The sequence below is a fragment of the Bradysia coprophila genome, chromosome II, assembly GCF_014529535.1.
Source record: "Bradysia coprophila strain Holo2 chromosome II, BU_Bcop_v1, whole genome shotgun sequence".
Taxonomy (NCBI): domain Eukaryota; kingdom Metazoa; phylum Arthropoda; class Insecta; order Diptera; family Sciaridae; genus Bradysia; species Bradysia coprophila.
Genome location: NC_050735.1, coordinates 9172985 through 9189243, shown reverse-complemented (window position 1 = coordinate 9189243; position 16259 = coordinate 9172985). Strand labels below are relative to the sequence as shown.

Sequence of the window (16259 nt, the reverse complement as noted above, 5' to 3'; positions counted from 1 at the left end):
ATACGAAAGAAAAAAAAAGTTTTTGCTTCCAAATCATTTAACTTTTTCAGAAAGTTAAAATGAGAAAAATAACGTCGATCCATTACGATTTTTAACAATCTCACCCAAGCACAGTTGACGCTTTTCCTACCTTTTTTCCCTTTTTTTTCTAACGTAAGGTAGAATTTTCAACCTCTGCTTTCGGAACAATTGCCATCGCCAACAAATTTAATGTTTTCTCGTTATTGGAATTTTATTTTTATTGTTTTATTTTTTGCCGTTATTTCACTTGAAAATCGTTGAAGTGGAGTGAAGTAGAAAAATTTCGTGCTAACATTTTACTGTTCTATGAATCATAGAATTTGATGAATAAGAGTTGAAGAGAAATGCGCTCTTACCCATTAAACTCTTGTCAGAACAAAACATTTTTTAGATCATGTCTGTGTGGTTTAACGAAACTATTCTTTCTATGGAATGCCATCCAGCGAGATTACAAAATATTTGCTCATTTTTGTGCATCTAGTTAGTAGCTTAGATCCTTTGTCCTTTGTGTGTTTCACTATCGGCAACGGAAGCAATGCGAGAATGTGAAATTTTTGGTGACGACGCTTTTGATGCAGAAGACTTATACACAATTCAATGCACTTTCTGCGAATTATCGTTTTACAACGGCACAAAATATGCAGCTTTCATCTATTTTCTTTCGCTTCACCATTCAAAGTAGTTTTATTGTCAACTAATCAGCCCGGAACGTGACGGAAAATCGTAAAGAGAAACGAATAACTCAAGCAGAAGCAGGCATTATTTTCATGTCTATTTTACTGGACAAAACTTGAAATCGAAATGTATAAACTACGAAACCGGGGATCTAATTACTTTTTTTTGTGAATTTCTTTCTATGACTGTCGACTCTTTTGGTTAAAAAACGTATCTCAATTATTTACCCGGAAAATAGAAGTACATCACTAAATGATACAGTCATAAACTCTCTAAATGACCGTCTTTTTCTAAATTTTTTATTTCTTTTACTTCTCTCATTTCTCTTAAAGTACGTTATGGAGAAATGAGAGAAGTTGGAGAAAAAAGGGATTTAGAAAAAGACAGTAATTTAGAGAGTTTATTGCTGTAATGTATCAATACACGAGGTGATGCTGTCCAAGTTCCAAAGCCGCAAATTCGATTATCGATAAAACATTCGACTGATATTGTATCGATTATTTGGAAATTGTATAATCGATTGATGATATTGTTCAGTGAACATGCCTACATACCCATATTTTAGAGAGATCTTACGATTGTGAATTGTAAATCATATGATTGATCTCTTAGATGTCGCTAGTAGTTGATATTTTAGAATCACGATTGTGACTTATACTTATGCATGTGAACTATGTCTGACACGGGAGTCGAACCCGTAACATATAGGACGTGAGTCCATCGTTGTATATCGATTGAGCTACCTGGAAAGTGAATTAATCTCACCGAGAGGGATTACGGCACCAGTTCTCTTTCCTCAATTCTATGTCAACTCTACAGGTAGAGTACGATTAGCTATTGCACTGAAAGATGTCGCTGCAACAGAGCCAATGTCAGCAGAAAAATAAAATGCCATCACATGACCCCAAGACTCCGGAACAGTAATCATTTCTTCGATTGACCCTATATTTGCTTGCATCCATTTTCCAGAGCGATGCATTTTTGCGAACGTTCCTAAATTTGTTAAACCTTTAAGGTGGGAAGTGATCGAAAATGGAAAACATACACAGTGTAGGATGAACGTTTCTTATGATCACTTCGCTAGGTTACATGAAAGGCAGGGCCGCATTGGCTGCTGAAAGATGCTTTTGTGAAATTGAGGAAAATTCAGGTGCTTGAAATGTAGCCAAAAACGCTTGATGTGGTGAAAAGGCACATTTGAAAAGCGTTAATATAGCAAATTGAATGAATTCAGAAAAGCGCACTTGCGATTTTCCAAGTCGCCATATATGACCAGTCCGGGCCTGATGAAAGGTATGTACATGGTCGTGTAAGGGTCATTGATAAGGTATTTGCATCTACTTTTGGGGCAAATAAAGTCATATTGAGGACTAAATTGACTGATTCAAAAACGTGAGGTAAAGATAACTTTACCGCATGGAGCCAAAACTTTACCTCAAGTCTTTGAATAAAATACCTTATTTTGCAATGGGGCAAATGATGGAAATGGTACTTCTTGTGTGTTTACCGTAATTACCTGTGTAATTTCACAAGAAGTACCATTTCCATCATTTGCCCCATTGGTAAGTAAAATGTTCTATTAAAGAGTTATTTAAAAGTTCCACTGGAAAATACATCCGATTTTGATAGGCTGCTTTCCAAAATAATCCCTCCCATAGATGCGTAATCTACTATTACATGATGAAGCAATCTAATGGAAGTTTTTCAGCATTACTGCATGACAGTAGTGGTATTATTAGTAGGTATCTGGAGCATGTATTAATAGCAACGTCTACCTCACAGTAGTTATACATACCATACAGAAAACCAAGTAATATAACTACAAATGTTGGGTGTCAGTTCCATCTTCCTTACTCCCTGACACAATTGTACATCCTTTATTCCCTTGACTGAAAGTCAGGGTCTTATGAAAGAAAATACCATTAAATGTCCGTAACGCTAAGTTCACTTTGATATTTTGAAAATGTTCTACATTGGCAAAAAACGTTAAATACAGAAAACGTCCGTACACTTGTGGACTCGATAGCTCGAGTAATTCTTTACCGATTTTCAAAATTTTGGTTTTAATCGACGGAGAATGAAAATCATGAGGTTAAGTTCGTAGATGGGAAATATTGAAGTAATGAGATGGGAGTAATTCTCAAGAGAATTTTTTACTTGTTACCGCGATAACTTCCATAATTCTTATCCGATTTTCAAAGATTTTGTCTTAATCGACGAAGATTGAAAATCTTGAGGCTGAGTTTGCAGATGGATAATGTTCGAACAACGATATGGGAGAAATTCTACACAGACGCTTTCTCTTGTTATCATGCGATAACTTGAGTAATTTTTACCCGATTTTCAATTTTTTTGTTTTAATTGACAGAGAATGATATTGAAGTAGTGAGTTTGGAGTAATTGTAAACATAACTTGTTATACCACGACATTTTTGCAACGGATTTCCAGAAAAATTTCTTATTTGACGAGTTGTGAAATTCTGGATTTCTGGTCTAACAATTAAGAAGTACTTCCCAAAAGAGTTTTTGCTTGCTTGCTTGAGAAACCGATAGCTCGAGTAATTCTCAGAGGCTTCAAAAATCAATTTCGACCAGTAGCATAATTCATGTGGTTAAACTCGAACATTGGAATTTAATTGGACTAGTAATCTGGGATATACGACAATTTGTGCGTGAAATCCGTATTCTTAAAAGAATTTTTTTCGTTCCTAAAATGTTTGAACGAGTGTGAACTTTGCGGCCAAAGCGAAGCGAGGGCCGTAATTCACACGAGTTATATTTTTTCAAGAGGTAGGCAGGAAATACGCCAATTTTAGTAGACTATATAGGAGACTCATATCAGCTGTTAAACGTACCTCGCTGGACCTTCCACTCATAGCGCATGTTTTGTATGTTTTCTGTTATTTGACACTCATAGCGCTTTTTAGGAGACAATATAAAAGACTCGTAATAGAGTAAAATAGTAAAACATCGCTCGCTGGGCCAGCAACTCACAGCTCTTTTTTTCTGCAGAAAATTAAATTAAATTTGAGTAAAATGAAGCATTTGATGGCTGCTGTTTTCTAAATAAAAGAGACATTGATTTTTCATGTGAATATAATTTTGTGATCGTTGTTACAAGATATGGGAGAAATTATACTCAGACGCTTTTCCTTGTTATCGTGATAACTTCAGTAATTTCTACCCGATTTTAAGTTTGTAGATGTATAATATTGGAGTAGTGAGGTTGGATTATAATTGTAAAAAAAAAATTATTCGACGAGTAAGTGAATCTGGATTTCTGGTTGAACAATCTAGAAGTCTAGAACAATCTTGCTTGCTTGATAACACGATAACTCGAGTAATTCTCAGAGGCATCAAAAATCGCAGATTTGAAAATATTAAGTGTTTACCAGTATCGTAATTCATGTGGTTAAATTCGAACATTGGACTTTATTGGATTGGTAATCTGCGATATACGACAATTTTTGTGTGAAATCGTGTTCTTAAAAGAAATTTTTTCGTTCCTAAAGTGTTTGCACGAGTGTGAATTTTGCCAGAGCGAAGCGAGGGCCGTAATTCACATGAGTTATTTTTTTTTTCAAGAGGTAGGCAAGAAATGCGCCACCTGTTCAGCGCTTTTAGTAGACTATATAGGAGACTCATATTAGGAGTAAGACATCGCTCGCTGGACCTTCAACTCATAGCTCTTTTTGTTTCTTCAGGAAATTAAATAAATATGAGTAAAATGAAGCATGTGATGACTGATGTTTTCTTAATAAAAGAGACATCACCTTTTCGTGTGACTTTAATTTTGTGATCTCAAAAACACCACCTCATTTTAAAATGGTTAGAAAACTAAGACTGGAATTATAGAAGAAAAAAAACAGTCAAGGGACCTGACCCACCCAAGAGGTGGGGCCTAGTAATTAACATGTTAAATGAGTGTGCCAGAAATAGCTAAGAAACATTCCGAAAATGTTGAGAATATATTTGTTCGTCATGGTAGTTTCTGGCATTGTCAATTTTCCTGAAAAATATATTTTATAATGCAATTGCCATCATCTAAACGGTTGTATGTTCAATTGAAAATGTTGTGTGTATTGTACGCTTTAGGTCCATCGATTTTAAATTATCGCATTGTCCGTAATTTAGTTGGAACACACTAAAATGAAATTGCATAATAGAACTGCATTTACATATCAATATGCTTTAGCACTTGAATTTTGTTTGTATTTGGGATGTCATGTAAACACTAATGTCCGATCGATGTATATAGATTTTACCAATTAACGTGGAAACCCGATAATATGGCATGTCCTTTTCAGTGTCAGCTAAATTAGTGGAAATGTTGGCCGAAAATTGTTTCATGTGCCGTTCGGCGAATTGAAAAGTCCTTCGGGGGTGACTAATTTACACCCAACCATAGTGTGTGTCGTTTGAATTTATTAGATTTATAGTGAATGTCGGCTAGGCTCGATTCGAGGTGGTGAAATTGTTTTGAAAAAATCTGCAGCATGTTTCAATCGGATAACGATTGGTAACGATCTTTTCTTAACGACAGGGCCGGTCCGCAGATTTTGAGTCTATGGTTTTTCTAACTATATTGTTCAATATAATATCGCGGATTCGGCGCGTATTTCCAATGTCGTTTAGGAAAAATGTTGTTCCTTACTTGTGCTAAAAGGCCTTTTAAACGAATTAGATTCCAAAACTCGCCTCCGGCTCGTGTTGGAAACCTCTCACTCGCAAAAAAAAACATTTTTGCATCCGTAAGGTAAATAACTATTACGCCGGCTTTCACAAACAAAGCTCTGGTGAATAACGAGTTAATGGATAAATGCTTAAACGAAGCTCTACTGATGACACCAATTGCTTGTCTCGTTTTGCCTTGACAATCATAATGTTAATATGTCAGCTGATTTCCTAAATTTTACTCAAAAACGTGAGGTAAAGTTAACTTTACTTCATGGCAGCAAAACATTACCTCAAGTTTTTGAGTAAAATACCTATATTTGGCAATGAAACACATGCTGTTTACACACAGGAAGTGCCATTTCCAGCATTTGTTCCATTGGTAATTAATGTACTATTAATAAGTGTCATGTAGAAACTTCTTAATCTTTTACTGAAAAGTCTACTCTACCTCTCGCGTCGTCACTGAGAGTTCGGACCTTTGAAGTAGATAAACTAAATTTTTATAAACTGTCTCAGCAGATATATGCAATTCTCTTGTGAACACTGTTGTATAAAATGTTGTATCGGTAGTTTCGGAGTTTTCGTCTCAAGCAACGTAATGTTGTTTCCTATACGGTAATACATAAATTTTCAACATTATTATGCGGTATGACCGTAATACCTATCCACAAATTTATCTTACGTAATATACATACCCCATTTGATGGTCGGAAAGCAGATAACGTCACTTCGATTATCTATACTCGTATTCCAATTACGTTTTGTGTCAGATTATGCAGTTCTAGAAGTCGGTCGACTGATTGAAGATAAATTTTATTTGGAATTTGTGTCCGTTTGACTTTGAATATGAATAATTGCTGTTTAGGGAGATGTTTAGGTAGACGTATTGATAACGGTATTATTTTGTGCTAGTGATGCTGAATTGGGTGAAAATAAGCGTAACTTAAAGATGATTACCATTTCCAGTTCCAACTGCAGCAATTTTAGGATCACCCGACCTACATGTGGACAAAGGCAGTACGATTAATTTAACATGTGCTGTCAAATACAGTCCAGAGCCGCCCGCATACATTTTTTGGTATCATCACGATGAGGTAATTATACAACAAAAAAAAATTAATTAAATCGCCGATTGAAATCGTAGTTTTCGCAATTTTTTCAATTTTTTTTATTTAAATTTTTTTAAATAATTTTCGAAAATCATTTTTCATGACATTAAAATGCATCGAAATAAGTTAACGCTTGGTAGAATTTTGTTCAATTTATTTTCGTTTTAAATCCAGTAAAATGAAAAATTTTATGTGCCGCAAACATTCAATCAAAATATTTTTTCCAACCAAATATCGTGTTCTCTTTCAATGATGCCAAGGTATTTTCAATAAAATACGATACATGAAAATACGAAACCCTGACCGATCTGACCTCAACAAACAACCAATAATGTGAAAATAAATTATCTGTTTCGGTTTACATTACAATTTTCAAAGTCTAAAACAACAGCTGCAATTCAACCATCTAAATACACACTCCTTTTCCGACATATATAAGTCAACGAATGTGGTTTTCATGGATCTTTTAATGAGTTTTAGCAACTGCCACACGAAAAACAGTTCCTTGTAACGGTACAGTATGTTCTTTAATCCTAAAAAAAAATTCAACAGAAAAGTTAACTTTATATCATCAATCTTGTAGTATGCTGTTGCTCAGTTCTTGATTTACATTCAACTCCCTTTTTACGAAAGTTTTTTTTTCGAGTTGCATTTTACCGATTGAACAAAGAGGATTTTCGCACTGAGCATAACTTATACGGTAGACGTGAAATGGTTTTCGAACTTGGCCGATAACTTTTTTTGTTCAGCTTAAAGTTGATAAGTAAATTTATATCGGATTTTATGCACCAAATGAAAAGTTTTCATCGTTTTCAAGTGTTCTCGATCGAACAAATAAAGTAATTAGTTGATGCACCTATTATGTAAACAATCAGATATTACAAGCGTCTGTTTTCTTTTGTTGAAAATAAAAATTGAAATATCGCTCAAAACTTCCCGGTTACGTATGAGCCAAACGAAAATGGTAAAGAAAAAGTAAAACATTGTTTGAAAGTTGGTTTTTGTGAAATTGGAAAATCTGATATTGGAAAACTTTAAACTTTCTCGTATATATTTTCCAATTTCAGTATTCATAGTTAGAATGGTACCGTTGCTCAAAGTGCCATTGTAATTTTTCAAGTTATTTTTTTACATTTAGTTTGAGTTTTCACTTCTGGAGAAATACACTTCAATCAACAGAAGTAAACGGAAACTCATAATGTATAAAAGGGAATGAGGCAAAGAAACATATTTGCGTACAACTATATTTCAAGCGCTTTATTTTTTGGGTTAAAGTATCCCAACGTATATTCGATTATACCGATGCGACGTATGTATATGCTTTATTGATTGACGTAATCAAACCTAAACTCTGCAGTTTTTTTTTATTCCGTTGATGTGGGTTATAAATCAATTTCGTTATTGAAAGATTGAATGAGATTTGAATATGAAATCGAATGAACATGATATTGCATATTCCTATTTTTGATTTAAAAGGTTTTTTCGGTGAAATTTCCATTTAATTTTGTGGTTATTTTGGAATGGAAAATGAAATTGATTTTTTTAAACTCTCATCTGGATTATGGGTATTAACTAACGTAATGGTCAATGGAGCTGATCAATGAAGAGAAAAAGAGAGAACGAAATAAATGTTTGATGTTTTGTCCTTTGAGCACTTCAATTTGATATCTGGAGTATAATTTAGTATTTCCGTTGAAAAAACGTGCTACAGTTAATGTGGACAAACATATTTTATTTTTTATTTTGCGTATTTATGTTTGTTTTGCAATATTGAGTAAATTTCGAAGAAATGAAAAAGTACAGTAAAGGGAAATCAAATTTCATACAAACAAAATGGCTATGCATGTTTATATGGTTCTACCACTACCAGGCCCATGCTTGTACACGTACAGTTAAATCCATGTATATAAACACTCATAACCAGTTTCGTTTGTATGAGACTCATACTATGAGTGAAAAAGCTGAAATCAGCAAACTTTGGCTGAAATTTGATTGCTTTTTCATTGTACCCTACAAATTTTCCCGAAACCATTTCTTTTAAATATTGTAAAATTTCTCAATTAAAGTCTGAGGAAAACGAGAAAATATTTTCCCACAAATGGTCACTGATGGCTATAAATGTATTGCACACATCACCATTCGACCACTGTTTCGATCTGAGACAAAATTGAATACGTCTTTCGACGTTTTGCATTAATATGCAGTTCAAAAATACCATTTCTCATCAGGCCATGGCGACAGTGGTACTCGATACAATGTTCTAAGAACACTATACCGATTTGCGCATGAACAAGTCTAGCGAATCATATTCGAAATCATTTTCCAACTCATCACCAAATCTGCTAACTCGTGACCAGTCAGTGGTTTCTTTACCAAAAGCTACCACTTGAGTGGATCTAAGCGAAGGTTTGCACATATGTTTAAACGTGAACAAATGAAAGTTTTTTCAAACCTTCATAAGCCAAAAACGGAATTTATAAAAAAAAAACAAATCGAAAGCTTTCAATGTTTGAGCTTTTTTCTAAGAAAATGGAATTGAGATCTGGATATAACTGCTTTAGCCGCTCGGATTGAACTTAATATGTCAAAAACTCCAGTTACTTACATTTAGAAACAGTAATGATATCGCTGTATACCTCATCATTAAATCTATTACTTAATACTGTTGAATACATCGACTTACGTCTGATAAAAATCTAGTACTTCATACGTTTTAACATGTCCTCTTTTTTAACTGTGGTCATCGTTGGTTCGTTGTCTCCATGTAAAATGGATTTTGTATCGATTCAAAACTTACACGTGTTAGCTCTAAAACCATTTAGAGACGTATTTCAAGTGGTATGAGTAGTCAATAGCTGAAGGAACTTCCTATCTAAATTTAACTGACATCCGCTGTACAATTGTATGTGGAAATCGCAATTTATCTATCCTTTCAATGCTTCATTTTTCATCAAAATTTATTTATGTTCTGGATTCCGAAAAATAACTAATTCGACTGCTGCATCAGCACTGCAGCAGCATATAAATTCATAAATTATTTGTTTACAAACAATTTCTCAGCTTTACCAATCGTCGTCTCTTCCGTAAATTAAACGATTATGCAACTCTAAGCTGATTCCGAAACATTAAATTAAAATCAACTGATGACGCATGGTCTCGACGTACTCTCTCGAGTAATATCCAACGAAAGTCTGACAATAAAAACGATTTATATGCAAAACGATGTCGACACTGGCTGATTAATTTCTTTGTAGAGAACACAGATGGCTTTTAGTAATTTTTTTTTGTGAAACAAATATTGGCGACATTAACAACTGTATCATCCGTTTTTTTTAATGAAAACCGCAGAATTTGCAATTATTATTCAGCAAACGAAACCGGAAATCAATTATTATTCACAAATGTTTTAACCTTTTACGGCATTCTTAATCGCTTGATTTGGCTTGTCTTTTAATTTTACTCAAAGGTATAAAGTCCATTAAAACGACCAATAAAAATAGAAATTTATGGTTCTTATAATTCACTCCCCCACCATAAACGCGGTACAAATTTTATTGATTGAGAGACCACTCCAATAAAATGAAAATTATTTATTGCTTTCGATTTGTTTCCACTGAGATGATAAGCTTCAATAAATAAATGGGAATGAAAGAATACCATTTTCCTGTCATTTTTAATTACCGGCCATTCCAGCAAACAGCAATATAAAAATCCCCAGACATAAATGGCTTAGAGGAGCTAAATCAAATGAAATATAAACCCAGAACTAATAAGTCAGCTATAAAATCAAAAAAAAGCAGTGATTTGACAACTTTAAGACAAGTGAATGAATGAAATAAAAGAGGAAGATTGAAGACATAAAAATATTTTTGAGAAAAATCTCAATGTATTAAGATTATTGTGATAGGAAAACCCATTACTTGCCTAATCTTACCAATTAATTTCTGACAGAAGATTTTCGTTTATGTTTGCCTTTTCTCTCGTTTACACAATTGTCCTTTATTTATATATATTTATACTTGCTGCTTACAAGCTTCCATTCTCATTCAGCTTCTTTATCGTATCGTACAATATTAGATGAGGTGACACGGTTTGAATTGGTCACATTTTTCAAGATAACATCAATAAGGAACTCTCGAAAATTTCTCTTTAATTCGACAAATAGATTGAATGAACCTTCTATAGGAAAAAAAAACCGAATATATGGGTGAAAGGAAACCCACAATTTTTCTCTTTCGCTTTACCGGCTCGGTATAATAACAATGTGAGAAAGCCATTAATTAAAATATTTGCTATATGTCGTCCATCTGATTGATACAAAAAATAATTATTACTGAAACGTTGTTCATTGGTGGACGCTATATTCAAACGGTGGTGCGGAAGAACCTTTGTCATTATTTGCACCTGGTGTAACGAGAGACCCATCGTTCCTAATGATTTCTGTAAATTCTAATACGAAACGAGAAACGTTTTTCTGGTCCAAATCTATTTCTAACCGTTCAATCCACAAACTATTATTATTCACTAATGTTTTGACCTTCTTGAAGTACTAGAATTAGGTAAAAGGTTTTTTAAGTAAAGGTATAAATTGGGATCAATCGGTATTTTTCAGGACTGTACTACCCATGTAGGCTTCCCGAAGTACTAGAAATACGAAGCGCAAATTCTAAATGCGATAGTTCAAAATACTAAAAACCTAGAACTTCAAGGGCCATTCACAAATTAAGCACGGCAAATATACGGAATCAAAACCCTCTTCTTCCCGCTTATGCAAAACGGATAGGGCATGGATCTTATTGACGTGTTCACTACTTTTTACGTTTTCAGTGTAAACTAGTACGTCATCCAATTAGTCCGGTTTCTTATGTCCTCCTGCTCGATTAAGAACTCGATTAAGAACTTTGAATGTGTCTTTGAATGATTCCCCACAATATGACAATTCTTGAATGACCTCTAAGTGCTCACAACGCTAGAACTCAAGGATAAAGTGAGCTTCCGTCAGTTTTTGTCGACTGTATTTTGTTTTTAAGGATAGTTGAAGGCCTCCATCACTCCTCAGTGTCCATCTTGCTCCTAACGCTAGAACTCAAGGATAAAACGTCCATCAGTTTTTTTCGCCTGTAAGGATAGTGCTTCATAGCGGTATATCTCATATCTCATATATAGTTAAGAAAGTCTGGCCCCCCAATCATATCCAGTCGTCAAAAATCAAAAAAGTTCTGAATCGAGCAGAACGCTTTTTTTTTTCGACATAAGAAACCAGACTAAATGCTCTATTGAGAAAATTTTTAAAATTTATTAAAAAGAACAAATCCTGTTTTTGTTGTGAATTTGGTAAATTTGATGCGAGGGTGAGGTTTTGTGAGAAAACTACACTTTTCATTTTTATTCCGAGTTTTTTAATGGATTTTACATGTAAAGGTCTTCCAAAGAATGAAATTCCATGAGAAGAACGACTTTCGAACTTTTCTGTGAAGCCTTCTACAATTAAAACCTCAATTGATGATTTTGGGCAGCTGACTTTCTAACAATTTGTAGGAGGGATCATGAAGAAAAATAGTAGCCCTGACAATAATCGATTAATTCTATTCGCACCTGGATGCGAGGACTAACTTCGCTTTGGTCTTTTATTTCATCCATATAAAGAGACTTTAAGTTATCATGTCAGTCAATTGTGAATGGAGGCCTTTGTGTATTCTTAGTTTACTTTACATATAGAAATATTTTGCCGTGTAATTAATCGAATCGAAAGTTATTTTTACTGTCTGTCCTTCATCGACGTAAATGTCATAAATTATATTCCACCTACATTCTAGTTGGATAAAGCAACGCTTAGAACGTCACATAAATTTTGTAGCAAATAAAACAACATTTCCGGTTAAATATAAAATGAAGACGTAACGCCCAAACATACACGGATATATTGTATAGGGCACAGATAATAGTATAGCTAGGTAAACAATTTCGTCAATAAATTGATGCTAGGATTCATGTTCTGTGAACTATAAAGTGTAGCTTAGTTATATTGCATAAAATATATGCTATACTATGCTAAACTGTGAAATTGATCATCGAACCATAGTTTGACCTTTTTTTTAGAGAGGATATATCGACGCTGATGTATCCGTAGGTGGTACGTCCTCGTTGCATTCATTCAACAATTCAAGATATTTTGCTATGTATTGCTTCGTTCAATACGAATCAATTTCGTAATGCATCAATTCAGCTACATAATCTGAAGTTTTTCGAAGTTTTTTATCTGTAAAAATCTGTAAAATGTTGCACAATAACTTGGTATGGCTTGTCCAATCAAATGTAAATTTTTTAGAAACGGCTAAGAATCAGTTTAGCATGAAAATGAACAATGATCTATTATGGGTATTGTGGTCTTTTATAATAAAAATAGTGATTCAACAAATGAAGTAATAGTATATTACTTCCGAGGTTCCAAGTTGTGTATTTGATAAGTGGGGTGTTACAGCCCGACCCGAAGGGGAGGGCTGTATTCCCCACTTGTCAAATACACAACTTGGAACCTCGTAAGTACAATGCTTTACGTGATTAGGCAATGCAAATGAAAATGAAACATGCCGTAACACGTAAAAGATTTTATATCAAACTATTTGGACCAGAGACGCCGACAAAGAAAAATTATGAGCTTTTGTGATCAGGTTACCAAAAATTATTTTCACAACGCAGCTGCACCTCACCCAACATCTCGGGAGTCTTTTTTATTTTGACCTCCGGAAAAAAATAAGAAAATTTAATTTTCTCGAGTGACTCATACTCATAATGAAATTTCCAACTTTTCTTCCCCTGGTGTATAAAAAAATTAAATAATTTTTTAATCAACCAAATAGTAACAATTGTCGAAAATAAGGTACCAATGGCATCGCTCTTCATTAACGAAATATTTAAGAGAGTTGGAATTGCAAGCACTTTCATTAACAAATTACATTCCATCTTTGAATCCTCAGAGGCAGCAATCAGATCGATTGACATATTCTACAAGAAAACTACTTCAACCACCAAGCTTACAGAACGTTTACGCTTGTGGCGTATTTGTCTTTAACCGTTGAGTAGGATTATGAAGGTTATCCTAATTTTCGATCAGGGGCCGTTAATAAATGACGTCACGCTATTTTAGAGACACCCTTCCACATCCTCACGCGAAAAGAGACAAGAGTGACCCAAATTTGTTAGTTAATACTGTCTCTCGCTCCTAACAGAGTGACGTCATTTATGAAAAATTGCCAATTTTCTTTAATTTTAATTTACCGCGATACTAATCAGACAACAACAACGTTAAAAATAAGCGATGACCCACGGTCAGTATGGTCTTATAATATCAAATTAATAGTTAAACAAATGAAGTAATAGATTTTATATCAAACTGTGAGTTATATTTTGATCATCAGAAGTAACAGAATGATTATACGGCGGTACGCCGCTCCTAAAAGATTAAAACTTGTTGTTAGTCACCACAGAATAATAAACGAAGCAAAAACCTTGCTAATGCTAACTAGTCCCATATATCCCATTTTTAAGCGACATAAATTAAAGTAAAAAAAAATCAGCACGAACAAAGAACTAATACCATTACCCCATGTAAGTCATAATTTATTTACCAGCATAATTCTAAAACACATTCCCAGTTAATCCTTTAATTTCCTTTATTAAATGTAGCGTTAAACGAAAAAAAAAAAAAAACGCAAATTCCATCCTTAAATTACCATTTCACGTATTTTCAACGCAAAAATTATTTTAAAGAGAAAAAAAAACTTTTTCCATTCTTGAACATCAACCGTAGATTTAAATGCGAAAAAACCGCCGCCTAAATGCTTTCAATTTCCGTCGTTTTCCTTCCTAGTTTAACCTCAATCCCATAAAAAAAGCGTGGCCCATTTCAAGTATATACATAGTAGCATCATCTTTTGCTATTCATTTTCATTTTTGTCCATAAACTTTCATTATCTACCATATCTTCTACTGAGTTTATATTGCTTGACGATATACAACGCACACCCACAATATATATATGCGAAAATCTAATTATTCAGGTGATTAGCTATGATTCAACAAGAGGAGGCGTATCCGTAATCACTGAGAAGGGTGATGTGACAACATCGTATTTACTTATACAAAACGCTGATCTAGCAGATTCTGGTCGGTATTCGTGTTCACCATCAAATGCAGACGTAGCTAGTGTAAGAAAATTAGTTTTTTTTGTTGTTTTCGTGAATGAAGAAATGAATTTGTCATTTTTCGTTTCAGGTGAGAGTGCACGTTTTAAATGGTAAGTAGAATAATTGTGACCGTGTCAGTCAAAAGAATTAAATTGTTTGTTAGTTTGTTGCGATTATATTAATCTGACGGATGACATTTAAATAATTTATAATCTTGACATAAATACAGCTAAGAGAGCTAAGACTACGGCAGAGTAAAGCCGGGAAGGAGCCGTTCATTTTTCGAATGTCAAATAAAGGACCCAATACACTGTATGAAAATGAACTCAAGTGTACACTGACTTAAGTTGAATTAATTTTATTCGCAAAATGTAAGACGACTAATCAAGGGCTCCTGCCAGTTTTTACTCTGCCGTGCGTAGACTCTTGAGAAATCTTAGTCTTAAGATGAAGTGGACGAGTAAGTCTCCTTTACCATCTTTTACCATCAATAGAGTTTTTTTTGTGATAGACTTCTTATTTTTGTAAAATAAAGGTTCAGCTATTTACTCAGCCACGGCAGAGTAAATTAAACCAGGTAGTAGCGCTTGATTTGACTATTGACCTGAATTATCTAGTAGTCTTCATTTAAGTTCATCTTCATACACTGTATTAGGTCCCTTGTTTGACGTTTCAAAAATGAACTGCTCCTGCCTGGTTTATTTTACTCTGCCGTGACTCAGTCTAGAAAAATATACGTATAAAAAATGATCGAATGTTCAAACATCGGAACCATGTACAACTTGGGGTTCCGATGAACATGTTTTAAATGGTGCCACGACGACGTAAAAGGAGGGAAAACGATATAAAACCTAATAAAAATTTGCTATCTAACTTTGCCAGACTATGTACCAAAAACGTTCACTGTTCGATGTATGCAAAAAGGCCTGAAAATTGAAACTCGTATACAAAAATGAAAATGCCTGATGGTAGCTCAGTGTTAGTTCAATCCTGGTGAACGACACCACTCTGTAACGCTTGTCTCAGTCAGTCTGTTACTTACTTTGCACCTACTTTCTGATAGAACAAGTTAAGACAACTGATAGGAATCTCGCGCCCATTGAAAAAATCGCGACGAGCGAGATTTATACTTCAGGGTAGGAATCGTAAATTGGAAATAACTACGACTCGATCTTGATAGTTTGCGTTGAACTTAAAAAATGTGAAATGGGTGCTGACTACAGACTCTATTCAGAGTGTAAAAAGAAAACTAACAATTTTTGCGGGTAGAATTCTGTGAAGGGAAAATTAAAAAATTTCGGTCAGCATTACCGTCAAAACACCCTCAATTGATATCAGGAGGACCAACGTTAATTAGCCAACGTTTCGGTTTGGAATTAAACCATCGTCAGGGCTCTTTTATTCGACATGAAAAAGAAATTTACAGACGTCTTAGGTCGTGGACCATTAACATAATTTTTATGCGATCATTTACCTGTAAGTTGTCATTCATTGAAGAAGAAATCGTCTCTAAATGAAAATTAATTTAACCATGCGAAATGGTTTCGAAAACCATTAGCTCTCAATTGAGTTCGCAGTTCGCACCCTTTTC

General features: G+C 34.2%; 1 protein-coding gene across 2 annotated transcripts in view; it reads left to right on the top strand.

Moving 5' to 3' along the window:
• The window catches only part of LOC119071164 (lachesin-like), an 88517-nt gene that overhangs the window by 58436 nt on the left and 13822 nt on the right, over positions 1 to 16259 (top strand). For both annotated transcript variants that reach the window (XM_037175934.1, XM_037175925.1), the window contains exons 6-8: positions 6340 to 6467; positions 14543 to 14689; positions 14757 to 14778. In XM_037175934.1, the coding sequence (XP_037031829.1) occupies positions 6340 to 6467; positions 14543 to 14689; positions 14757 to 14778 (297 nt within the window). The remainder of the gene's footprint in view (positions 1 to 6339; positions 6468 to 14542; positions 14690 to 14756; positions 14779 to 16259) is intronic.